Below are 26044 nucleotides of genomic sequence, written 5' to 3'. Positions count from 1 at the left end.
CTTTGCCTGACTCCACGTGGACCAGCTAACTAGGGCATTCTTTACAGTACATGTTTCGGGTGGTAATTTAAAGACCCCTTTCACTACTGGGATGCAGAAATCTGTGCCCTCTGGGCATATCCTTGTAGAAATGAGTGTTCTGTTAGCAGTGTTGGTTTGGGAAGGCAGCCTTTCCTTGCTGTCTGTCACATACAGAGGGCCCACTTAGGACCCAGAGAGGACCAGAGACCTGTTTGCCTCTTGGGTAAATCTGCCACAGTGCCCTTTGTTTTAACATGTGACAGTTCCAGCTGGATGGTTGAAAAGGACCTTCTTAGATTTCCAAACCTAAGAGGAAAGCTAATATATAACTTGGTTGTTGAAATTCTAACCAAGTTCTCCTAAATTCTAAGACTTTAGCAGTGAGTAGCAAAGTCCGGTGTATGTCTCACAGGTAATCAGTGTACACTGTTTCTTTATGTATATCGACATTTTACTAACACCCTTGCAACAGGATACAACATTCACAACTGCATTATGTTTATGTGCGCGTATGGGACACACGCTGTGCACACGCCACATCGTGTGAGGACTGTGGCTTCTTTCCTGAAGACCAGAAGTGTCCAGTCTTTCAGCTTTTCTAGCTGTCTGCGCTTTCCGACGGACAGCCAATCAGTCATGGCAAGAGAAACCCTCCACAGAATTCTGCAGTGCCAAAGGCTAGCCCGGGGCACTTCCAGCCGCTTTCGAAGAATCCTTTGATGGGCCGCACGCCTCTAGCGGGACGGTGCCAAACGCAGCAGCCGCTAACTTTTTGGGAAGCCGCACATCTGCGGGTTCTCTGGTCGACTAGTGCAGCTGAAAGGGCCACCTTCTGTCCTCGGGGTGCGAAGATCCGGGTCTGCTCCAGGCCGGGCTTTGCAAACCTTCATCTGCAGAAGGGGTTTAAAAAAAAAAAAAAAAGCCAAGTAGTAGCAGCAGCAGCAGCGGAGTAGCAGGCAGTTGCGGGCCGCACGGAGGGCACGTGACTCAGGGCGGGGCCTCGCGCGGCTCCAGCCAGTGGCGGGGCTCGGGGGTGGGGCCTGGGCGCGCAGCTCCCGCGGGCCCGGCTCGCTCTGCGGGAATGTGGGCTGGAGTGGTCCCGCTGCGGGGCCGAGGTGCAGCAAGCCACAGGGTCGATCCGTAGCGCCATGGCCTGCATCCTCAAGGTAACCGCTCGGCTGCCGGCCGCATGCGAGCTCCGCCCGCCGGGTGCGCAGAGGCGTGGAGCCCGCCGCGGTCCCGCCGCATCCTTAGCCCGCTCGTCTCTTCCTGGCGTCGGCTTCCTTTTTGTTCCTTTGGCCAAGGCATCGGGGTGGGAGACTATGCAACGTGCATTGGGCACAGCCTCCTTGCCTACACTGCTGCTGGCGGGCGCCCGCCTGGAAGGAGCTGGGCAGGGAGCGCGCGGCGGTGTGCCGAATGATGGGGATGGCAGGCGGAGCAGGGTGCTCCGAGCCTTGGGTCAGGGCAGCCCGCGGCCTGTGGGGGGCCACGGGCTGAAAAGGAGTGGCCCTGCATGGGTGAGGGGCACAGTGTTTGGGAAGAGGAGGAGGTGCGGAGAGCTCGGAGAGCTCGCAGCCTTTGGTCCTGGAAACACAAAAACTTCTGGGTCCACAGGTAGCCCTGTAGGAATGAGTTTTTCTGGGGAGCTAGCTCTAGGTGACAGTGACTACAGTTGGAAACGTTCATCGGATGGAAATATGTGGAACCTTGGACCTCCTTATGCTCTCATGTGAACTCATACTTTGGCTCACGTGTGAACGCGTACTCACAGTCCACCGCTGTTTTGGTGCATTCTTTCACCAAGTCCTGGTTCATTAATTGTTCTGAGTACCTGCCTTAGTTAGCTAGGGTTGAGGACTTTGGGTAGACCTACTTGGTGAGGACCTTCCGTGGGGAGACTGTTTCCAACCCACTGGGAAAGTTCACCTCCCACCCCAACCCTTTTCTGTTTTTTCCTTCTGCTGTTCTTCAACTGCCCAGCCTGATACATGGATCAAAATGTGAGCAGCGTGAAGGTTCCCCATCCCCGAGAGAACACAAAAGTGTGTGGTTTCCAGACAGGATAAAGTGCTGTGTGACCAAGGACAACATCCTAACTCTGTGTGTGTGTGGTGGTGTGCCACAACAGAACTTGATGTAACATCTTGGACCACCGCTCTAGTTAGCCCAAATCTCCCATCATGCCTTCCCGTCATGAAGCAAGACAATCAAACACTTCCCATGACTTTCTTGAGTTTGCTGTTTGTTTTGGAGCACTTTCCAGGACTTGACCAAAGGTGGCAAAGTCAGGGGGACGTCATCTGCTGATACCGCAGCATGAAACTCGAAGCTGTGGGCTCAGCACAGGGTCTGGAACTAGGTCACAGTGCCACCTATATTTATTTGCTGGAGGAAATTGAGGAGCCTGACATACTGTTGGTCATGTCTCCCCTACAGGTTTCTCCCCTGCCTTGAATCATCTTTCTTCCTTTGTATGTATGTGTGTTGGCGTGTGATTGAACCCGGGGCCTCACATATGCTAAGCACATGTCTGGTCACTGAGATATGTCCCCAGACTCCTTGACGCATCTTTAGTGCTCATCCAGGGTCACACACAGACCTGATCCAGTTTTGTACTGGTCACTTCCTACACGGAGGTCCTACCTGAAGCGCCTCCTCGTTGGTCTTCATCCCCTAACCAGAACAAAGAAGAGTGAAGACAGTCTTCTCAGTTCTGGCTCTGCCTCCTCACCTATGTAGCCTTGGACAACTACTTACACTTCCCTGAATACTGATTTCCTCAACATGAGATCAGAGTAATCACACACTTTGTCATGTTGCTGTGGAGATGACAAGAGTAGGGATGAGAAGGACTTTGTACCAACAGGTGTGTGACGTCACTTTTTCCTGATGTTCAGTCATGGCGAATTAGTTAAGGTGTTCTGAACTCTCAGTCTCTTCCACAGGATATGGCTTTTATTCTTTCATAAGTCCTGAAGGGCCAGTGTCCTTGTTTGCAACTCCACTTTCTAGGGAAAGAAACCGAGGGTCTTGAGTTAGGGGCAGAGACCTGCATTCAGACCCAGATCTGAAATAGTACTCACGGGTTAAAACTGTTCCCAGGGGTGACACTGTAAGTGTTTCTTGCACCCATCAGTCCTTGCCACCTTTCAGCAACAGAGTGCCTTTTTCTGTGTGTGTGATATTTTGACTCTGCGACATGGTGTGTAGCCTATAACTATATTGGACCACATTCATGGTTATTCTGGGTTGTTAGTAGTCTGCTGGGTGAGGCTGGACCTACTTGGTCTTAGATGGTCTCTGAGGATCCTCTTACCTGTGCTGTGCTGTCTTTGAAAAGTGGGGAGTGCTGGTTCCGAACAGGGACTGCCAGCTTGGCCTTTTGCATTTGATTTTGGACTCCCTTCTCCCAAAGCATAGGGGAAAAAAAAGGTAGTGTTTATAATAAATTTTTAACAGTGTTGTAGTGAACAGAAAATTATTGTTGTGTTTAATGAAATATTTTCTGCAACATTCTGCACCTAAGTGGGTGTTGGAAACTGAGCCTGGGCCTGATGGTCAAGCAGGGCAGGTTAATAGGGGAACAGCATATGTATTTTATTAGATGTTCATATTCTTCTGTGTGCATATATGTACGTCTTCTCCTGTGAACGTATGCATGTGTGTAAATATATAATTTATGTCTTCCCCGTGTGTGTGTGTGTGTGTGTGTGTGTGTGTGAAATACATACTCAAAGAAGGGGTGCACTGGTTAATAGGGTTTTTTTTTTCTTCTTTCAACTTGACACAAGCCAGGGTCATCTGGGAAGGGGAATGGAGATTGAGAAAAAGCCTCCATCAGATTGACCTATAGGCAACTTTGTGAGTCATTTTCTCAGCTGGTGATTAAGGTGCCACCCTGGGCAGATGATCTGAGGTTGGACAAGGAAGCAGGCCGAGCGAGCCACAGGTGAGCAAGCCGGTGAGCAAGCCGGTGAGCAGCGTTTCCAGTGACCCCTTCCTCAGTTCCTGACTCCAGCTTCTTGCTTTAGTTCTTTGACTTCTCTCAGGGATGAAATGAAATGAACCTTTTCCTCCGCAGGCTGCTTTTGGTCATGGTGTTTTATCACAGCAAACAGAAAGAAAACTCAGATAAGGGGATAGGTCTGAGGGTTAATGTCGCATCTTAACAAAGAGTGATATATTATGAAGACATGGGAAAGAAGAAGCAGGGCTTGGGCTCGATGCTATGGGTGCCGGCAGCCGACACGGGAAAACAGGGAGAATGTGTTTTTGGACATACTTATCATGGTCTTGATCCTTAATGATAAGAATGTTCTATTCCTGGTATAAGGAAGGTACATTTTTCAAATGAGTGCTTTTCAGAAGAATATTTGCAAGAGTGAAATAGCCAGAGTTTCTGAAAAGCAAAATGAAACTTGGAGGGAGTTCGTAACAAGCCCTGTCAGGGCATAGCCAAGGCTGGCTTCCCACCGGCTGCTGGAGCCGAATAGGACCTATTGACCTGGAGCTTGTGTTTTAGAAACATTTCTTTTGTGGACAAAGACTTTAAAATATTATCCAAGAAGATTGTGTCATCCTTTCCACCTATGAGAACCCCAAAGGAGAGATGGGGGTTGTGCTCTCATGGTTGCCCATACAACGAGAACAGGAGTCTCTGAGAGGTAAAGCTGGTACGTGGCAGCTGACGTTGACCTTTAGGGACACTGGACTGTCCTGTGGAGGCACTGTGTGTCCACGTGGAGGCACTGTCCGCTGAGGGCCCATCTGTCCCTGAGTAGGACCCACTCTCACAGAACTGGGATCCTGAGTCATTTACACGGTGGAATACGTGCCCATCCCTCACTGCAAAGACACTGACCACGTGGGTTTAATCATGCCTCTACCTTTTACCGACTGAACCACAGAAAGTTGGTTTTTTTTTTTAATTTTTAATTTACAGTACTGCCCCAGTTTCCAAAATGGGGGTGACCCTGCATCCCTCAAAGGGCCATTGTAGGGGAAGTGAGAATATCTATGTACTGGTTATTCTGCAGGAAATGACAACCTCCGTCCCACTGGGTTCATTTCCTGCTGGCCTTAGGCTGCTCTTCAGTGAGCCCTCAACTCAGCAGCGGCTGCTTTCCCACAGAGTGAAGTCTGCAAGGGCTCCCTACAAATCCCCAGCCTCTAAAGAGAGAGCGCAGAGGGGGTCCATGGGGTGTTTAAGAGTCTTTGGAATTTACTGGACAAGAAAACTAGTTATTTTGCAGTTAATTTGGAGTTATCAGTGAAGCTAAACTTTACATTCTTACTAGCCATTTATCTTCCTGCCTGAGCTATGCTTTCCTTCTGCAGTGATTTGTCCTTATAAATATATCCAGTTGATAAACTGCATCACTGTGCTGCAAAGTTACCAACTTAATATGTTCTCGTTTAGTCTTCTATCTCCGCCCCAGACCGAATCCCAAGCCACGCTGCTTCAGTTTTCGTGCAGAAGCTCTGAGTTCTGCCCTTCACTCTCATTCATTCCAGAGCCTAGCATTGGGTCTGCCTTTGAGTGAGCCTCCCTTCTTGGCAGCTCTTTATGGTTTTTCTGTTTTCTTCATTGTTCTACAGAGTGGAGCTAAGGTGTGGGCCCATCAAACCCTTTGGGGCTTTGGATGCTTATCTTGGCTCTCTGAACCCTGGGGTGATAATTGGGCTTAGCATGACCTGCAGGTTCCTTTAGAATCTGGTTCCTGTCTCCATAGCTTGTCCCTCTACAGTCCAGTCACTTCTGGTCTCCACACCTGTCTGCATGAACCTCACTCTGGGCAGCATGGGGATTATTAGTGTATTGAGCTCTGGGGTCAGACAGTCTGTCCCTGCTGTGAGGACCGAAGCCTCAGTGTCCTTATCTCTGAAGTGGGTATGAAAAAAGTGACCACAAAGACTGGAAAAGTGACTTTTTAATGAAATAGGAAGGTAGCATCTATAAGTCCTTGTGACCACAGCTGTTAGCTGTGGTTTTCATGCTGTTTCTCTGTAGGAAATCCTTTGTCTGACCTCCCTATCTACAAGAGTTATGCTTCTCAGTCAGCATGCTCTCAGGGTCACATCTGGGAAAGTTATCCTCTAGGTTCCTGTGGCTTTAGTGCCTATCTGTGTAGCTGCAGGGTTATTCTACCCTGTCATCAGCTGACTGATCTCACAGGGCAGGGTGGGGCCTTCAGGGGGCCAGCAGCCAGCCAGGACTCACCCAGCATCTTTAGAGGCCCATGACTTTCAGTCTACAGGATCACGTGCTGTCAGGGATGTAAATGGTTAAACTACTAACCAAAGTGTGCAGCGTACTTTGAAAGGTAAACCTGGGGGGTGGCGTGTACAGCGGGTGGGTGGTGGGAGTTACTGCCGGGAGTCAACTGAGAGGAAGCCTTGTCTTACTCGACTTGGCATGCCTGAGAACTGACCTGGTTTTCGCTAAGTGATCTCTAAATGCCTGGTGGACACATAAAATGGTGTCACTGGATTTGTTTGAGACTCAGATTATAGACATGAGCATAATGTGCCAGAAGGCAGCTTGCTGTGACATGGACGTTGCGGCCTGGTGGACAGCAAACAGCAGTCTGTCACTCACTTGGCTTCTCAGATGTTGTCAGTGTCTTTCTTACTGTCCTGTGACTGTAGAAAATTCAGGGTGACTTGAAGTCTGGAGCTGGAAGGGGAGAACAGGAGAGCAAGGAAGAAAGCCGAGGGTCCCTAGGAGCTACCTAGCCTTGTCAGGATCATTTAAGCTCATTTTAATTAGCAGAAAGAAGGAAACAAAGTCAGAACAAGCAAATAACAGACCACACCCTCCAAACCAAACACCTAGGCTAAGAGATAGTGTGGTTCTCAAATGAGGTTCGGGGCCTCTGCAAAGTGTGAGGTTTCACTGAGCTTGGGATGTCACAGAGGCTACAAAGAACCAGGTACGAGGAGCCCTAGGAAGCCCCACTGTGTAAGCAAGAAAGGCACTTCGTCTAATCCATTTGTGATGGCACTTCTGACCACTGCCCAGTCAAAGCCAGGTTCAGGGGCTGCCTGACTGGGGGGATGGCTTTGCTGTGTGTGTTGGTATGCTGTGGGGGATGAGTGTGCTCTAGGTGTGAGGGTGTTCTGAAGGCGAGCATGCTCTGGGGTATGTGAGTGCTCTGGGTGTGTGTGTGCTCTGGGTGTGAGCGTGCTCTGGGTGTGAGTGTGCCCTGGGTGTGAGTGTATTCTGAAGGCGAACATGCTCTGGGGTATGTGAGTGCTCTGGGTGTGAGTGTGCTCTGGGTGTGAGCATGCTCTTGTTGTGAGTGTGCCCTGGGTGTGAGTGTATTCTGAAGGCGAACATGCTCTGGGGTATGTGAGTGCTCTGGGTGTGTGTGTGCTCTGGGTGTGAGCGTGCTCTGGGTGTGAGTGTGCCCTGGGTGTGAGGGTATTCTGAAGGTGAGCATGCTCTGGGGTATGTGAGTGCTCTGGGTGTGAGCATGCTCTGGGTGTGTGTGTGCCCTGGGTGTGAGTGTGCCCTGGGTGTGAGTGTATTCTGAAGGCGAACATGCTCTGGGGTATGTGAGTGCTCTGGGTGTGTGTGTGCTCTGGGTGTGAGCGTGCTCTGGGTGTGAGTGTGTCCTGGGTGTGAGGGTATTCTGAAGGCGAGCATGCTCTGGGGTATGTGAGTGCTCTGGGTGTGAGCGGCAGGTGTAGGCAGTACTCTTTGGATTGGTGATGACAATAGTGGTTGCCAGTTATTGAACAGCTGAGTTGCTCGGCTGGCGCTTAAGCTAAAAATATTGTAACAAATAGTCACCACAGTCCAGGAAAGCTAAGTAACTTGTTCTGGGTCCCCAAGGTGGCAGAGTGAAGTTGACCCCTGGCCTGTGTGGCTGTCAGAAGTCCCTATGACCTTTATTGGCAATAAGGAGAATGGCCTTATTCGCCATCTTCTGTCCCAGGTCACTTGGTGTGATGACTTTGCACGTGTCTGTATTCGGGTCTTCCTCAAGGTTTCCTTTGTGATTTTGGAGCCAGAGGAGGGGGAGGGGCAGAGACTGGGGAGACAGAGGAGGCTGTAATTCTGTGTCTAAGAGTGAACAGCCTCTTGACTTACCCCAATTCAACCAAAGTTCAGCCACATGTGCTAGCAATTTGAGGGGAAGGGGGGAGGGGCTTGTGGGAGACAGGAAGGGGGTGAGAGGGCTAGGGATGTGACTGAGGGAGGGAGCAGGGGTGAGAGAGAGGGTGGTATAGAATTAGAGTAACTCAGGGCCCCTCCAGGGCTCTGAGAAGAGGCCCCAGAGTTTATTTATTATGTTCATTTTTAAAAGGCTCACAAACTGTGTGATCCTCAGGTTCTGTCACTCCATTCCGCCTGAGGTCATGCTGGAAAACCCACAGAGAATTGTGCGTTCTCTGTGCAGCTCTCAGGGTGCTGTGGAAGTGGGGAGCAGAGCTGCCGACCCACCCACTGTTACTAATGCTGATATCATGTTTCCGGGGCCTGTGCTTTTTTTGGTGGGAGGGATTTAGATCTGAGGGTAGCCAAAGCCATTGTTTGAAAGTTACTAAATCTCCCCAGAAGAAAAATCTCTAGCTGTTGGTGAACATTTAAGACAGGCTGGACCTGAGGGTGGACATGCATCATTCTTTTGTGTTTCCTGCTTTAGGTAAAGTGCAGAGAGGCCTTTTGCTAAGTGGAAAGAGTAGATTTACAAATGCTACACGCATCCCAAGAGGCGCATTATTCAGGTTGTGGATAACCCAGCTGTTAATCGCCGGCCATTCTGATGTACACCTTTTATGCACGTTACTGCCAATTAGTACCTCAGTGAGCCAGGGGAGGAAGGAGGGCTGAGTCTCAAGGGTTAGCAGCTCATCACAGGGTCAGTAGGAAGAGGGGATGTCAGGAGGGTCAGGGTGCTTTCACAGTTCCTGCCCGGCCCTCGAGTAAACAGGTCGTTGTGATTTTGAGCAGAGTGAAAGTGTCTAAGCTGGAAACCTTGGCCTAGGACCGCAAGAGACTTTAATAAACAGCAGCCTCCGGGTAGGTGACATTCTTTAAGATCTCCAGCCACCACTTCATTTCCGGCAAGATGTGGAGGGTAGGACTGCAGCATCTGGTCCTTGAGAAAGATGGGGGGAGGGAGCCCCCAAAAAGAGTTGCTGGAGAGAGGGCAGGAAAAGAGGCATCTTATTCCTGGAGTGTTTACAGTGCGGAGTAAAGCCATGTGTGTACCTAGTAAATACAGTCTGCCCTCACTCACCCGTTGTCTTGTGACAAGACGTTTCCCGGTGTGTGTGTGTGTGTGTGTGTGTGTGTGTGTGTGTGTGTGTGTGATCAACACACACACATCTTCTCACTTCAGATAAGGACCCCATGACAGGCCAAAGTATGGATGCCACTGAGGTCCGACTTGGTGAACCATGAGTTTTATTGGGGTTACTCACAGGAATATGGGTGAGGGGTCACTTACAGGAGTAGGAATGACTCAGGGACAGCCATATCACCAAGGCCCACCCTAGTATGGGTGACAGCTCACACAGCTGGGAACGTGGGGCACACTGCACAGCCTGCAGGCAGCTCAGCAGGTTGGAGAGTGTCCTTCCCCGTGACTCAGTTGATCAGACATCTTCCTGGCAGGCTGCTTGGCTGGTCTGAAGAGCCTCTCAGCAGTCATTATTGTTTATTCTTGGGAAGGAGGGGCCTAGTGATTCTGGTTCGTTTCAGGGACTTCCTGAAGCTATTTTGAGTTGCTTACTTCCTGTCTTAATACTTCATCTTAAGGAGGTTGCTTCCCTGGGATGGGATGTTTCGTTCCTGGAGGACACTACTTCATAATACCCTTTCTCCTACTCAGATTTTAGTCTGCTCAGCTTGGAAACTGTTGCGTTTCAAATCTTTTCTGGAATAGACTTACTTTCATTTTAAAGGCTGTTTTATGTCTTAGTGAAGATTGTCTTCTGTCCGTTTCAAAAACTGTGTTTGAGTCTTGCTCTGAGAAGGTTAGGATCGCAGGGGAAATGGAAATGAAGTGTGAGCTGGGGATGAGGATCCGGGACTGAAATCTGGTCGGCTAGTCACTGTAGATTTAAGAACACGAATACACAAATGGCCGTTTTGGAGGCTGCCCCTCTTTGGGGGACAGGCTGGGTTTGAGATTGTGCCAAGCAGGGCAGTGAGTGTCAGGCACTCAGGTGCCTCTGTGGAGTGTGGTGACAGGAAGAGTATGGGGTATAGGTGCAGCTCTCCTGCCTCTGAGCCCCACTCCAGTGCGGTAGTTGTGAACAGCACCGTGCCCTTACACAGCTCTCTCGGTCAGAAACCACGCAGCCAACAGGTCCTTTCCTTCTTCCTGTCCCTCTCTCCTTCCCTCCATCTCCCCCTCACCTTTATCTCTTTCTCTTCTCTTCTGTCTCTCCACACACTCTTATTTTCTTTCACTGTGTAGCTTCAAGGCAGTGATCCTCCTGCCTCTGCCTCTGAATGCTGAGAGTACAAGCCATGCTATGTACATATTTCTGAAGAGACATATTAAAAATAAAAAATGAAACATGTAGAAATTTGTGTAATATATTTTATTTAACCCAAATTATCAGAAATGTCTTCAATATATGACCAGTATATAATAGTTAAATATTTATGTACCTTTGGCATATTCCAAATTCATTGTTTATTTTTCAATAACAGTATGCCTCCATTCAGGTGCTAAATTTTTCTTCGATATTTTTTGATCAATATTTAATGGTTTAAAGAAGCAGATTCATTTATTTTTCAATAACTAAATGGAGCACCTCATTTTTGATTATATATTGATTAAAATGAAATTGCATAAACAATGTAGTTTCTTAGTTGCACCTGCTAGGGTTCATTGCCCAAAAGCCATATGTGGTTACCAACCATTCCTTTTTCCAACACAGTCCCCATCGGGAGGGGCTGCAGAGCTTAGACATTGAGCGTAGTGTAAGGGACTATGAAAAGAGGCCCCTTGGATTGGAACCAGAGGCCACAGCTCATATGATGGCGACATTCTCAGAAAGGGAAGGAAGGCAGACTAGAGGCAGATCATGAATGCCTGACCCAGGGGTACATGTGAACCTTTGTGCGGCCCTTGAGACCTCATCTGGGTTTCTCCGTGTCCTGATCCAAATCTCTCCAGATGTTGTACAGCTGTGACTTCTCCCCAGGGGCTGCTGCTCTGTGGGTGTGCGAGTTAGCTGTTTGGTCTCAGTGTGGTGTGAGCTCCTGCGGGCTTTGAGGTCAGAGGCAGACGTTATATACTTGGTTTCACTGTGCACGAGGCTGGTGCACATATGGGAACAATTTGGATATACAGAATAAACTGTGTCTTCTTTGGAAGTTCCTTTGTGTGTTTGTGTGCACACACATTCAGCTCCACTCAGAGACGGTGTGTGGAGCACATTTGTTCCTACGCGTGTGGCTGTTTCGTGTCCGCCTTTGCAGAGTCTTCCTGCCCCGTATCTTCTTCTCTCAGGTTACAGAATGAGAAGTTGTTCATGAGTGAGCATGTAGTAAGGACAGTCCCTGCTGTTTGCTGAATCTCATCTAGTGCCAGTGCCAGGAGGCCTTCCGGATCCTTCCAGATGCTTATCTTACAGCAGACCATCGGAGCGGGTGGCGTTTGCTCTCATCTGACAGATCAGGAGGCTGTAGCTCAGGCAGCGAGCTCACCTTCACTAACGTGAGCCTGCCAGGGCAGGGCCAGTAGGTCCTGAGATCCTGTAAGAATGACTTCTGCATTTTTAAGGGGTTTAAAAATTCAAAAGAGGAATAAGATTTCATGACACCAGAAATAATGTGATATTCCCATCCAGTGTCCTGAACTCGTTTTATTAGAACATTATTAGAACATTGCTACATTTCTGTTTATTGGTGTCCCGTCCGCTGCGTGTCAGTGGCAGAGTTGAGCCGAGTGGGGGCGGTATCACTCTCAACACCAAAGACCCCGCCGATCTGATTTCAGATAAACTTTGCCAGCTCTGTTCTGAACTGTTTTCCCTTCTTTCAGCACTGTAGCCCAAGGCAAGGGCTTGTGGTTCTCCTCATTAGTTCAGCCCTTGCATGGTAAATGTTGGGGACATTCACTGAACAAGTGTTAGATCAGCCCTTACACCATAAATATTGGGGACATTTCACTGCACAAGAACCAAGCATTCCAGAGGGAGGGGGGACTGGAGCTTAGCAAGGAAGTAACTCTTCGGATTTGTGTATAGGGGCTGGAACTAATGACAAAGTAGTCTTCCTGAGATCTGTAGACTGCAGTGCATTCCTGTCAGGACCCATTAAAGGGTCCCCTAAAGGGCTCAGAACACTAAACGTGGTGAGGACCACCCCAGAATTTCTCCATCTGTCTGTCTGTGTGGTAGAGGCTGAAAACGCATATGTCTGGTGAGCCTAAGGTGTACTGATGTTGTCCATCCCTGGTGGGTTTCTGGGGGTACTGATGTTCATTCCTGGTGAGCCACCGAGGTACTGATGTTCATCTGTGGTGAGCTCCTGGGGTACTGATGTTGTCCATCTCTGGTTAGCTCTTGGGGTGCTGATGTCCATTTCTGGTGAGCTCCTGAGGTGTTGATGTTGTCCATCTCTGATGAACTCCCTGGAGTTTGATGTCGCCCACTGTACTTTGTGAAGCCTTGCCTTGCTACATCCAGTTCAAGCCAATAAGAGCTGCAAACCAGGGATTTGAATCCACAAATCCTCGAGAGGGAATTGATGAGATATTTACATCTGTTTAGCAATTTAAGTCCAACTTGTTCTAAATGTTTTAGACATTGCCTTGTTTGATTTTGCCCTGCCAAGGTCTCTCATGCTGTGGAGCTCTGGTCACATGCATGTTGAAACCCTGTGCTCTTGTGCCCAGCATGCGGAGCTGGAACAGAAATCCACCCTTCTCTGTGCCGTTCCTCACTCACCCTTCTCAGGAAAACCAGTCTATGGTGACTATAAGCCATGGGATTTCATTTCTGCTGTTTGTCGACTCCCTTCTTGTCTTGCCCCCCCCCCCCCCTTCCTCTTGTTTACCACTTCTGTAGTGAGATGTGCTGGCTCTGGTGATAAAAGTTAGTGTTCTAGCCGGGCGGTGGTGGCGCACGCCTTTAATCCCAGCACTCGGGAGGCAGAGCCAGGCGGATCTCTGTGAGTTCGAGGCCAGCCTGGGCTACCAAGTGAGTCCCAGGAAAGGCGCAAAGCTACTCAGAGAAACCCTGTCTCGAAAAACCAAAAAAAAAAAAAAAAAAAAAAAAAAAAAAAAAAAAGTTAGTGTTCTGCCGGAGTTTGCTGTTGTAATTATGACCCAGTCAGTTTCATGTTTAAAAAGTCATTATCTAGGGATTAGGAATAGGGAGAGCGAAGACTGGGGAGCGGTGATAACTTTGAACTTTCCAAGTTGGCTATTCGCAGCCTCATTTGAGATTTTCAATAAGTAACAGAAAGCCTTGGGAACCACTGTGCTGGTCTCTCAGGCTTTTCTTGGTGTAGAGCAAGAAACAGCTCTCCAGACTTTTCCATCCACTGTCTCCTGACTCCTGGGCCTTCTGTTTCGTGGCTCATTTTTCTACTGAGCCTCATCGCATCTCTGGCCTCCCTGCCCAGGTGTTGTAGGAGTCATTAGCTAAAGGTTGAAGGGAGCATTGTCTCCACCCTAGGGCAGAGAAGCGTGTAGAACTCCATTAACAGGGAAATAAAACAGTCTTGCAAAGTCCAAGGGTCGCATTTGAGGTTATCTGGGAAATGTGAGTCGTCATTCTCATGCCCCAAATGATTGGTCCTGCGTGCGTGACCGCCAGATGTCACCTCTCAGAACTGTTCCATGTAGGTGGCTGACCTGACTCTTTCCTCGCTGACCTTCTCAGGCCTGCAGCCTCCCTTGAGGTAGAGTCCTGAAGCGTCGTTGCTGTACTGCTTTTCCTTACAGTTCTGTCAGCTGTGTGAGGAACATCCCTCCCTGGTCTGTGGTTTATGTGGCCTCATTGTGGTTCTTTGGCTGGTTTAATGCCAGTTTAGTTCTGCCAAGCTGCTTAGCCTCAGCCCGCCTGGTTGCTGGCCTGATCTGAGCCAAGATTTCTGCATGTGATGTCTACATGTGATGTCTACATGTGATGTCTGCATGTGATGTCTAACATGTGATGTCTAACATGTGATGTCTGCATGTGATATCTACATATGATGTCTACATGTGATGTCTAACATGTGATGTCTGCATGTGATGTCTGCATGTGATGTCTAACATGCGATGTCTAACATGTGATGTCTGCATGTGATATCTACATGTGATGTCTACATGTGATGTCTACATGTGATGTCTAACATGTGATGTCTAACATGTGATGTCTGTATGTGATGTCTGCATGTGATGTCTACATGTGATGTCTAACATTTTAATGATTTGAAGTTTGCTTTTTTCTCTTCCATTTTTGACCAAGGGCATTAAAACAGTTATTAAAAGAAAGAGCCTCCACTTTGTATGCTAAACTAAAAAGTTAATTTAAAAAAGAAATGGTATCCAAAGGCTACCACTTTAGGTTCCTCTATTAGAGTTAACAATTGAGATTCACTGTATGTCATTCCATTTGTGTGTGTGTGTGTGTGTGTGTGTGTGTGTGTGTGTACGTATGCTTGTGCATGCGTGGTGTTAAAAGGGTCTGTGTAGACTTTTTTCCCCACATAATTTTAGCAAGTAGAGGTGTGTGACAAGAAAATGTACTTTTCATGAACTCAGTCTCCACGTACTGTGAATGAGAGGAGGAAGGTGGATGGTAGGGGATGAAGGAGCAGCAAAAAGCCTGATTCTGTTCTGAGGGAGCGTGGGGTCTGTGAAAGTAACCCCGCTTGAAGCACTCACTGAGTGCTTGCAGGGGTTGGGCTTTGTATTCGGGCCTCGCTGGAACTCTGAAGGTGGGCACAGTGATAAAGCCCATGTGGACGAAGACAGTGAGGTTGGTGGAGAGGTAAGCTCTGTCAAGGTTTACTAGCAGAATTGGAGCTAAGATTTGAATCCAAATAGAATGTAATTTTGCTAAGTGGGGATGACAGTACACCTGTCATCTCAGCTCTTGGGAGGCTGAAGCAGGAGGATTTCCATAAGTTTCAGGCAGCCTGTGTTGCCCAGTGAGTTCTAGGACAATCCGTGCTACGTGGAAAGACTTTGTTTAAAAAAAAAAGAAAGAAAGAAAAGAAAAGGATAGCTTTAAGGTTACAGAGACAAACGCATTGTAATTTCCTACAACAAAAATAACTTTAACAGTAAAGTAACATCAGCAAATACTTTCTGACCAGTCAGAATAGGGTAGTTGCCACATCTAAGATACGCATATCATACCCTCTAATGTTCAATTTTAGAAAACAAACTCCACTTTTTTTTAATAACTATCTGTGCAGAAACAAGGCTGAGAGAACACCTGCCTTCTTCGCCCTGAGTCCTTTGCCGGGTGAGTTGAGAAGCAAGGGCACAGTGCTTTTCAAGAGTCAGTCCTAGTGTGTAGTGTGTATGGAAAGGCCAGGCACTATTTTCAGTGCTTAGCGTTATTGTTATGTTGTTACTGGTGTTCAACGTCTACTTTACAGAAAAGGACATAGGCAGAGAGTGGGTAAGATCACGAAACAGTTTGGTAGCGGAGAGATTGGAACACAGGTGTCTGACTCGAGGATCTGAGTGTCTCACACACACATGCACACCGCTGTCTCTTTTCTGTGTATGTCTGTGTCTCTGTCTGTCTGTCTGTCTGTCTGTCTGTCTTGTCTTTCTCACCCCCGCTCAGAAGGTTTGCCTCCCAGCATCAGGTCTAGCTGCTTCAGAGAAGCTGTGGGCATGGCAGACGTAGCTTGATTTTTAACTTCAGGTAAACTGATGTTACATCCTTTGAAGGATTCTCAAGATGTTTCGGATCAGATCACACTTAGGAAGACACAGGTCATGCTGCACCTGGTGTACTTAATTTCCTCACAGAGACGGTCTTTGAGCTTGAGCTGGGTCATTCCGACTGGGCAGGCTGTGCGGGTGTTTTTCCCTGTCCTCCCCTGTGAGTGCCACGAAATAGCCAGGGAGACATTTCAAGAAGTTTGGGTCCTGGCACTCTGTTTAAACCGTTTGGTGGCTTTCCATTCTGCTCTGCACAAAAGCAGAGTTGCACAGGTTTCCTGAGCTTGCCCTTTCCTTCCACATTAGACAGCGTCCACGTACTCCTTCCCTGCTCTGTAGACGTTACTCCCCTGCCTTGCCCCTCTGCTTGCCAGTCCCTTGCTGAGTCAAGTCTCCCTCAGATGCTGCTCCCTGTCTGCCCTGTCTGCCCCAGGTTCTTATGGAAGCCCTCTTTCCACCTTTTAAGACCCCATGGAGACTCGCGTCTTTGCTGATCATGCTAATGAAATACGTGTCTTCCTGACACTCCCTATCACGCCTCCCCATCTAGGAATGCCCACAGCATTTGCTTTTACTTGTGTATTTCTCAGCCTGACGACAGGAAGGTCAGGGTTCATAGTGGTTTAGTTCATCGCTTAGCACCTGGTGAGACGGAGCCTGCCGACGCAGGAGTGATGCGAAGAGTGGATTTCAGGCAGAATAGAAGATACGGTGGGTTGAAGGAACAGGACGTTTTGGGAGACAGTGGAGAGTGTGGTTGTCTGGCGCTGAGCTTGTTTGGAGAGCTGGAAGAGATGAACACTTGGTGCCAGATCCTGTTCTCATGTTCTGTGGAGTGTAGACTTGGGCAGTCAACAGTGGTGGAGAGATTACTAGATCCAGGCAGTCCTGACTGGGAGAACACTGTCTCACTGCCTTCTCTAGCGCTTGGTCTGTGGGACGAGCCGGGTTCTTCCCTCCAGGAGTGACTTATCCCACCTGTGATTTCACCACAGCAAGGACACAAGAGCACCACTTATGTTAAACTTCAAAACACCAAAACTAATCTAGGCCAAGCACAGAGGTGTGCTCGTGTGTGCAGAGCATGGAACTGTGTGTTACGGCCAATGAGCTGAGCCTGAGCACTTCCTGCAAGCATGGCCCTACTTCTGCCTCACACTGTTGGATTTCCCATTCACTGCAGGGAGTCTTAGTGTTGGGCATTATTGCCCAGTCCGTCGGGTGAGTCTTTGTGGACTCTTCGATGTTTGGTAGCTCTGACTCCGCTTGCTTTTCAGGAGGGTGCTGGGCAACTGTCTTCGAGCCCTGCTGGGAAGGGTAATGTTATTGTCCTCCAAGTAGCTAGTGTTTATTGTTCGCCTTCTATGTGGATTCCTGGAGACATGCAGCATGGCTCCACTTTTCCCGGGACCTCTTTCCATCCGGGCAGGTGCAGGAAGGTGCAGATCACTCTGCGGGAGGGTCTTCTCCCTTTAGCTATTCCTTCTGGGAAATAACCTTGCAAACTGCCCAGAGTCAAGTCTCTTAATAGATTCCCGATCCAATTAAGTTGACATTCTGAGCTAACCACCGCAGAAGGTGAACTGAGATGGAGGTGAAAAGCCACGGCCTCGGTTTGAGGAAAAGACACTTCCCACTCTGCAGTCAGAGGCCAGTGTTGAGGAAGCTCAGCCCTTCTCTCCAGTGGGTGACAGAGATCGGTGACAGTCAGTCTCACGTCTCTGACTCAGAACACCCTGCTTCTAACCTTTTGTTCTTCACGTTGTTGTGAGGTATCCACCAGAGAAGAGCACCTGGACACAGGTCAAGCCAATAGACAGTCTTTATTAGCCGTCTGGTGACTACACTGGTTGTTCGGTACCTGAGTGCCGTCCCAAGCCTTTCTAGGGTGGGCATTTAAACACACACAAAACACATCCTGGGTTGACACCCTTCAGAAACCAGAACAGTTAGCCAGAAGTGGAACTACAGAAGCAGAAAAGCAAGTTAGTACATTTAGGGACTTTCCCAGAACTGTGGATTTTGATCGACTCGGTCCTTCTGGCAGCATGCATGCTGGGTTCCGGGTCTGAATGACAGACACTTCTGCAGTGGCGGCAGCTGTTCTCAAGGTGGAGGGCCACTAAGGTCTGGAGGCCTGTTACAGTGTGTGTAGAGAGGAGAATGACATGGGGCTGCTGAGATGGACTACATGTTGATAGACATTGAAAAAACTTGTGGAGATAATCTGGATCTGAGTAAACTGAGTATTAAAAACATTGAGCAACTCTGATTTGGTGTGAGGAGCTTCCAGTCCGTGCTCCTTAAGAAGGTAGTTTATTTATAATGCTTGGCTCAGCTCAGCCTACTGATGGCTTAGCTTCTTACAAGGCTCAGCTCGGCCTATGGGGTGGCTCAGCTCGGCCTATGGGATGGCTCAGCTCGGCCTATGGGATGGCTCAGCTCCACCTATGGATGGCTCAGGCTGAGAACTTGAACAAGAGCTTGGTGGACAGGCATGAGCATTCTCAGACCGACTCATTGGGATGAATGTGCCGGGGTTGCCAACTGCTCTCCCCACCACGCTTTCCTCTTCTTCCTCCACCACCCCGTATCAGTTCTAACAGTTCTTAGCATAGGGCCAGGAGGAACTTTAAAAGATGCCAATAAAAGTATCTCATTCCCACTCGTGACTGGTCAGTGGCTCTCTCCTTGGGGTAAACTGTAGTCTTTTTATCATAGCTTCGCTGCCCTATATGACCCCCATTTTTCTCTCCATGCTCTTAAAGGCACCCAGTTTCATACTCCCTTTGAGCCAGCTACTGTGGGAATCTTTCAAGTCATGGACTTAAAACGTCATTTTTGTAAAATAATAGGTAAGTCTAGAAGGCTGTTTAGTCTGGATTTTAGGGCTGGTGGGAGGGTGGGTGGATTAAATAGTTTGAACTTGACCTCATAGGTAACAGAACACCTTTGAGTCATCTTAAACACAAGACTGGCTTGTGGGAGAGCCTTTGTACTAGCAGAGAGAATAACCCCGCTGTCTTACCGTCGTTACAACGGGGAGCATTTCCACCCACTCAGATCTTGGCACTCAGAGGTACTAAAGGACTATGGCAGCTTCAGTGATTGCCAGGCTGATTTCCACCAGAAGGGTGTGGGTGAGAACATGATACTGGCACCCTTGCCTTGGGTACGCCGCATCCTGACCATACACACACATTTATATGTGTTTATATAATGTGTACGGGTGTTTCCTGTATGTATGTCTGTGTACCACTTGCATGCAGTGCCCCTTGGAGTCCAGAAGGGAACATTGAGTCCCCTGGCACTGGAGTTCTAGATTTTGTTAGCCGCTGTGTGGGTGCTGGGAATCAAGCTCCCACTTATCTGTGCCAGTCAGTGCTCTTAAGCCCCAAGGCATCTCTCTAGCCTGCAGCCCGACACATTTAAGGTACATGCTCTTTGAAATGAAGGAGCTAGGATGGTGCTTTTTACTGTCTCCAGCCCTCAGCCTTGTGGCCCCACTTAAGTGGGAAGGTGCCATCTCTGAAATAGGGATAAGCAACACACCCATCTGCTTGACACTGCTAATAAAAGCAAAAATATTCTTAGTAATGAAAGCTATTAATGCACATGGTGAGAATTTCATTTAGTGAGGGCAAATCCAGATTTGGATGTTGTATTTTTTATCATTGGATGCTTAGTGACTCAGGTGAGTTCCTTTTGATGGCGTGGAGTAGTTAATGCTTGTAATCTGAAGGTGTGATTTCTGTGGAGTGAGGGCCTGCTGGCCCCATGTGTACTCACTGTCCACTCTTTGTTAATCAGCACTGAGCTGGAGTGTAGTTCCATATTGTTGCCCACAATGTAGCTATTTATTGAACAGTAAGATGGAAAAGTGTCCATCTAAACACTGTTGTGATACACACACACACACACACACACACACACACACACACACACACACACACATATCCCTCCAATAAAAGTCATGAGAAGAACTCTGGATCTAACACCCCATCCCCATGACTTTGGAATGTTAATGAGGAAATTGTAGCCTTAGAGAGGGTAATTGTTTGGAAGTCAAAGAGTTGAGGCATCTAGAGCCAGAGATCCCCACTTAATTCTGACTACAAAACCCAGGTTCAAAATACAGCAGCACCCCCTCCCCTAGTCTAAGGCAGAGGACCCTCTCAAGCCAGCTAGAGTGACAGGTATGAGTGAGAGAGAGCCTTTCCTTTACAGACCTTAATTAAAACGCTCAGTCCATTCGTTTGAAGTGCATCTTCCATTTATTGATTTATTATTAGAGATACAATCTGTTTCACCCAATATATTTTTAGTGAGAAGCAGGACATTGATGTTTTATAAACACAGTCAGAATTAAGTAAGGAAATTTACTACCTAAAAGATAATGTAGCTGATCCCTTGGCAGAATAAAGAATGATTTTTAAATGGATATTAGTGCTTAGTTATTTGATTTCATGGCTCGACTTAAAAAAATAATAATGGCCATAGCTAACATACTTTGACATGGAGTGGATGCTTGGTTGTGTTTTCCTCCTTGAGTTGGGGAGCAAACCTAGGGTAGCATGCGTGCTGGGAAGTGCTCCACTACCACACTGTACCTGTCTCCTGTACTCTGATAAGCAGTTTGCTTGGTGAGACAATCTCTTCTCCTCACAGAAGTCCTGCCTGTAAATTCTTCATAATTTTGAGCAAGTTGATTTCAATTTTTATTTCCTGCCGAAAGACATAAATTATGATGCTGAGCTTGCTTCTGTAAGGTCCCCCAAGTGGCCCAGCCTAACCTCGGGGTCTGCTTCCCACCTCTCTGTGCATCCAACCTTCAGGGCTGGATGGTTTGAACTTGAAAGTTTCTGGAAAAATAGAACCTTCCACTGATCTTCTGCAGGTGGATTAACTCGTTAGAACTAAAGTGATTGTGGAGAGGTTGGGGTGTACCTGGGGCCACTGTGAGCCCACTTCCTAGCCATTTGCTGCCCTCCTGTGTGAGGAGGAGGATGTGAGATAACAACTTTTTCCTCATTAGGTCAATCTTTGGAGATGCACAGACAGCCAGTTCCCACCAACCAAAACGCTTGCCATCAGATAGCCCATAGCGGAGATCTACCCAGTGTTCCCACCAGTGTACTTGAAACGTGTTTTGATTTGTGACCCTTTGTTCTGTCAGTATAAAAGCTTCATTAAACTGTTACCATGTTGGAGCATGAAATTTGGGATAACCTACATCTGTGTTCCCAGGCCACAGTCACTCATATTTGGCTCTAAAACCAACTATCTCTTCTTCGCAGTGAGATGAGAGTTGTGCTTTTGTCTTGACAGCTTTTGGATTTGAGCATCGGTGAGCCGGCACATGGGATTCCCAGTCACGTTTGTAAGCACGCAAAAGTAAAGATCCGAGCGAGGGTCGGAGGCCATGGCTGTGGTAGATGACAACAGCTGGGGAATAGATGGGAATAAAGCACATGATTGTAGGGGATTTGTTTTGTGCTTTAGTGGTGGGAGAGGAGGGAGCAAGTAAGCTCCAGTCGCTATAAAGAGAAGGCAGCCCCAAGCCAGTGCCACTGAGCTGCCTGTGTGCTGAGGACAGTGGCACTTAATTACCACATGCAGCTTTATGGACAGTTTTATGAGAAACTGCTTTTTAGCTTTTCATGGTTTGCAGTAAAGTGAGATACAGAAAGACAGAAGAGGGTTTTCATCATGTAGGCAAGAGCCGTTCTTCCATGGTCTGTGGTGAGCGCCCGATGCTGCCCAGTTCTCAGCATCGAGGACTGAGGACTGAAGAGTTTATTTCCTTTTTCCTCCCCCTGCTTTTCTTTTTTCAAGGTCTCATGTATCCCAAAGTGGCCTTGACTTTTCTGTATAGCCAAGGATGACCTTGAACATCGGATTCTTCTGCCTTCACCTCTGGAGAGCTGGGGTTACAAGCATAAACCACTGCATTTGGTGTATGTGGTGATGGGGCTTGAACCTAAGGCTTCATGCACGTTAGGCAACCCAGTTTCCTGAGAGCATTCTGTGGAGAGACAGAGGCCAGCAAGACTGGAGAATTCCCAAGGTGGAAGGCAGAGCAAGGAAACAGGCATAATCTGAAGAAAACCCTAACCATCACTCCAAAATGTACCTCTTTGGTATAAATATTATCTTTGAGCTGGAGATAAGTAGGAAACAGCAGATGTAGAAATTGTCTGTGCCAGCCCCTCCTCTCCTCTGGCCAAAGTCAGTGTTTAACTCCTCACCCACAGGGGAAGAGTCTGTAGACTTCTTAGTCCAGCTGCCCCAGTGACAGCCGGAAGATTCCCGATTCCACCAGAGTCCACTGGTTTCCTCCACAGATTTATCTTCCAAGGTCTCCTTTTGGAGACTACAGCTGCAGTGCTTTGTGGTGACTCTTCTCCTGAGTTTATCAGTGTTTGTGGATGGTGCCGTGGAAGCTAGACCAAAACTTGCTTTGAGTTACTTGCCTTCGAGGCTCCTTTTTGGGGTGGACTTTGCACATTATGTGTGTTTTTCTGGAATCCATCCCTACACGGAACTCATAGGGGTTGAGGGACAAAAATTATTTTTCTTCGTGGCCCGTCTCCTTAGGGCCACAGAGAGTCTGAGGAAGGTGGATCTGGTCACAGAACACAGGGACACAGCTCATAAGAAGGGTCTAGGGAGTGTCATGGACTTCCAAGGCAGAGAGATGGGAAAGCATGTTCTAGAAGGAGGGACCAGTGAGGAGAAAAGCCTGGAGGTGAGAGGTCATGGCCAGGGTGAGTACTGCAAGTATTTATCCTAGGGGAAGTATTGGGATGGTAGTTCAGTGTTGGCAGAAACCAAATACTGTGTGTTAAGTAGCACATTCTGAATTAAATCCTAAGGTATCAGGGACTGTAGCAAACTTGGGAGCTAACTATAGTAAAGCCTTCCCGGGTGCCAGGTGCTGTAGATAGAGCCTTGTAGCATCTCCATCCTCCACCCTCCCTCTGGACTTAGCAAAGAAGGTAATCAAGGCAGAGACCATTACTTAGTTACCCAAGATCACATGACTAGTATGTTTCAGAGCCAGGACTGTGAACCTGGGAAGTCTGGCTCTAAAGTCTGTATTCCTTTTGGCCATGTTATAATTGTTCTCTGGACCAAGATATTTAACGAGGTAACAACTGTCCATCTTTGCTTTCTTCCACGTCTTATGTGGCCTAAGATCCAACTCTTCATGTAGCCAAAGATGACCTTGAACTTGTGGCTCCTTGTGCTTCCGCCTTCCATGAGCTATGATTGCCAGCATGCACCACCACACTCAGTTTATAAAGAGCTGGGGATTGAACCCATAGCCTCACACGTGCTCGGTAGACGTTTTACCGCCAGGGCTTCATTTCCCAGCCCTGTATTTCACACAGAAGTGGAGCCAGTTAGATCTGCCACCTCCCAAGGCTTCAAGAGTGGCATCTCTCCTCCCCTCCCTTTGAGTGCTGTCCTGGGCAGATATGGTAGCTTTCTCTTTTCTTCTGAACAGACTCCTGCAGTCTTCCCTCTCGTTATCCACCGGAACTCACCCCTGGCTCTTGTGGACGTAGCTCACCAAACCAACCTCTTTGGATTCTAATGCCAACACGACGAATGCCTGTGTGCTCCCTGATCACTCAGTCATCCACCCGTTAGTGTCATTATCAGTGGACGGGACTGAGAGACCGCAGGCAGGCTGTGAGCCGCAGTCGTGGATGCTCTGCGTAGGCACCCTTAGGATCTGGAGTGGACAGCTCAGAGTCCTTCAGACCTCACAGGTGGTTTGGGCATGGTAATCTGGTCTACTCCACCGTGGCTGCCAGAGACAGTAGCAGCAAGATGATCTAGTTTGTGTAGTTGTGTATCACGGTTCAGTTGTCTTCAGTGAAAAGATCCGGATTTCCCACAGCACTTAATTGATTTCTTTATATGGCTCCTGCAGCTTGCCATATTATATCACTTCAAGGCTGGGGAAGTCTAGGAAACCTGTGACTAATTAGATATATTAGGAAAATTGCCAACTTGTTGCCAAGGTGGACACAGTGTGGGCTGGAGGAAAATGGGTTTGCTTGTGGCAGTCCACCTGAAACTCCTGAGCTTGGAGTTTCAGCCATCCACTTTCCCTCCTTCCTTCCTGTTTTTCCTTTGGACTTTTTGAGACAGTCTCTCTCCATAGTAGCCCCAGCTGGCCTGGGACTCACTAGGTAGCCCCAGCTGGCTTCAGACTCTTGGCAGTCCTCCTGCCCTAGCTTGGCAATCCTGCCTAGTGGGACTTTGAGATGTGAGCCAGCGCTCTTGACTCAGTTAACATTCCTGAACCCGGTTCCTCCCGGGAAATGATGACAGAGCTGTCTATTTGCAAGGACAATTCTGATGAAGATTGAGATGCTTGAAATAAAGCACCTGTTAGGCGGTAAATATGTAGTGACTGCTGTCACTCTTTATTCCAGACAGGAAGGAGTTGATCTTCCAGTGTTGAGTGGAAGAGGGGCCGGGGAGGGAGCTTAAGAGGCATGTACACATTTTGTCTCTCTCAGTCTCTCCTCTCCATTTCCCCCACCTCCGATCTTTCATCCTCTTCCAGGCTGAATGAAATTGGATGTATGGTTAATGTGCCAGCCTTTGCCACATGCCCTGGCATGTGCCCTGGTGACACCCTGGCATAAAAAAAACCACGAATGGCCTTGGTTGAGTTGTCTGACTTTTCACCTGCTCTCATGGGGTAGTGAGGAGTGCTCTGCCGGGTCAGTGAGCCAGATCAGAGTTGCTGGTACTGCCGATGGAGGGCCTGGTTCCTTCACCTTCACCTGGGCTGGTGACATCCGTCACCTCTGCCTGATGCATGCATGTTGATGGAAAGCAGCAGTTTTCTCTGGAAGGGAAACAGATGCAGTCATTAATGTTTGTCGAGTGGCAACCCGTTTTCTGTTCTCTGGGAGGTGGGGTGAAGCTGACCCACAGTTTTCCAGCTGAAAAATAGTTTTTATGAACCTGGCAAGCCTCATAGGGGGGAGAAAATGCCTTGGCTTCAGGATTGTTAGTCTTCCTGTCTTCTCGGCTGCCTGCTGCATTTATCTTCCTGCTTTAGGGGATTAGAAAGCAGTCCCTGAAGGCTGTTCTGTGATGACTTAGAATATTAATGTGGAAACACACAGTGCACACTTAGCATTAGTGTCTGATTGGCCATCGGGCCCTTCACTCCCTGAAGCCTTTTGCTTACTTAATTTTATTTATTTATTTATTAAAAGTGCATGGACATTGAAATGGCCAGTGACTTACCACAAGTGACCCTGTCTGTGACCCACTGCCATCTCTCCAGGTGAGGGTGGGACATTACTGATGGCCCAGAAGGGCACCTCTTGTTCCTATCGAAGTCTCCCGTTTCTTACACCCCATTACCATATATACCCTAACCCCAGAGAAGAAAGATCTCTGTAACCAACAGTCCTGACCAGAATGGCACATCTGTGACATTTGATGGCACCACGTGTCCTGATCCCCTGCTCCGTGGTTGCCTTTTGTTGCTTCACATTCTGTAGGGTGGTGACGTAACTCCCGCTACAGTTTCCTAGAGAGTAGCTGCCCAGCCCGAGCTTGTCTGTGCTCTGTCCCTTCGCCCCCTTTTCTCTTAATCCCTGGAAAATCCGCATTCCAGTTCCCCTTTCTCACTCCCTTTTTGGGGTTTGTTGTTGTGACGGGTGTTACTTTACTCCTTTGCTCTCCATGAGCTCAGGGTTTTACTTCCTTTGTTATTATTTTGGTGCTTGTGGTAAGAGATGTGCACCTTGACTTAGGTCTTAGAACATAATAGCATTTTTCTCCCTTGGTTCACATGTCCAGTTACCTGTTTGACTTTGAATGCTTTCCAAGTGCCCCAGACAGCACGTATTGCCGTTCTCAAGCATGATGCATTTTGATTTAGTGATACCCTCAGCCTTGTCTCTGTTCTTCATTCTATCCCGAAGGACGTCCTCTTCTGCCCACAGAGCATCCTTTGGCATCTGTCTTGTTGAAGGTCTGCTGGCTGTGAGTCTTTTTGGTTCTTGTTTATCGGAACTGCTTTAACTCTCCATCATTCCTACATTTTGTCTGGGCATGGAGCTTGAGGCCATTGATGAAATTTTTTCAACACTTTCAGGATTCTTTTCTTGCTTCTG

The 26044-nt window shown here is 48.1% G+C and overlaps 1 protein-coding gene across 2 annotated transcripts in view; it reads left to right on the top strand.

The window, feature by feature from the left end:
* The first annotated feature begins 1069 nt into the window (after positions 1–1069).
* St6galnac3 (ST6 N-acetylgalactosaminide alpha-2,6-sialyltransferase 3) overlaps positions 1070–26044 on the top strand; it is a 612241-nt gene continuing 587266 nt past the window's right edge. For both annotated transcript variants that reach the window (XM_052731499.1, XM_052731494.1), the window contains exon 1: positions 1070–1187. In XM_052731499.1, coding sequence (XP_052587459.1) covers positions 1170–1187 — 18 coding nt within the window. In that variant the 5' untranslated portion in view covers positions 1070–1169. The remainder of the gene's footprint in view (positions 1188–26044) is intronic.

Source organism: Peromyscus californicus, unplaced genomic scaffold (genome assembly GCF_007827085.1).
Source record: "Peromyscus californicus insignis strain IS unplaced genomic scaffold, ASM782708v3 Scaffold_9__1_contigs__length_137607984, whole genome shotgun sequence".
NCBI classification, from domain to species: Eukaryota; Metazoa; Chordata; class Mammalia; order Rodentia; family Cricetidae; genus Peromyscus; species Peromyscus californicus.
This window is presented reverse-complemented; position numbering and strand designations above follow the sequence as displayed.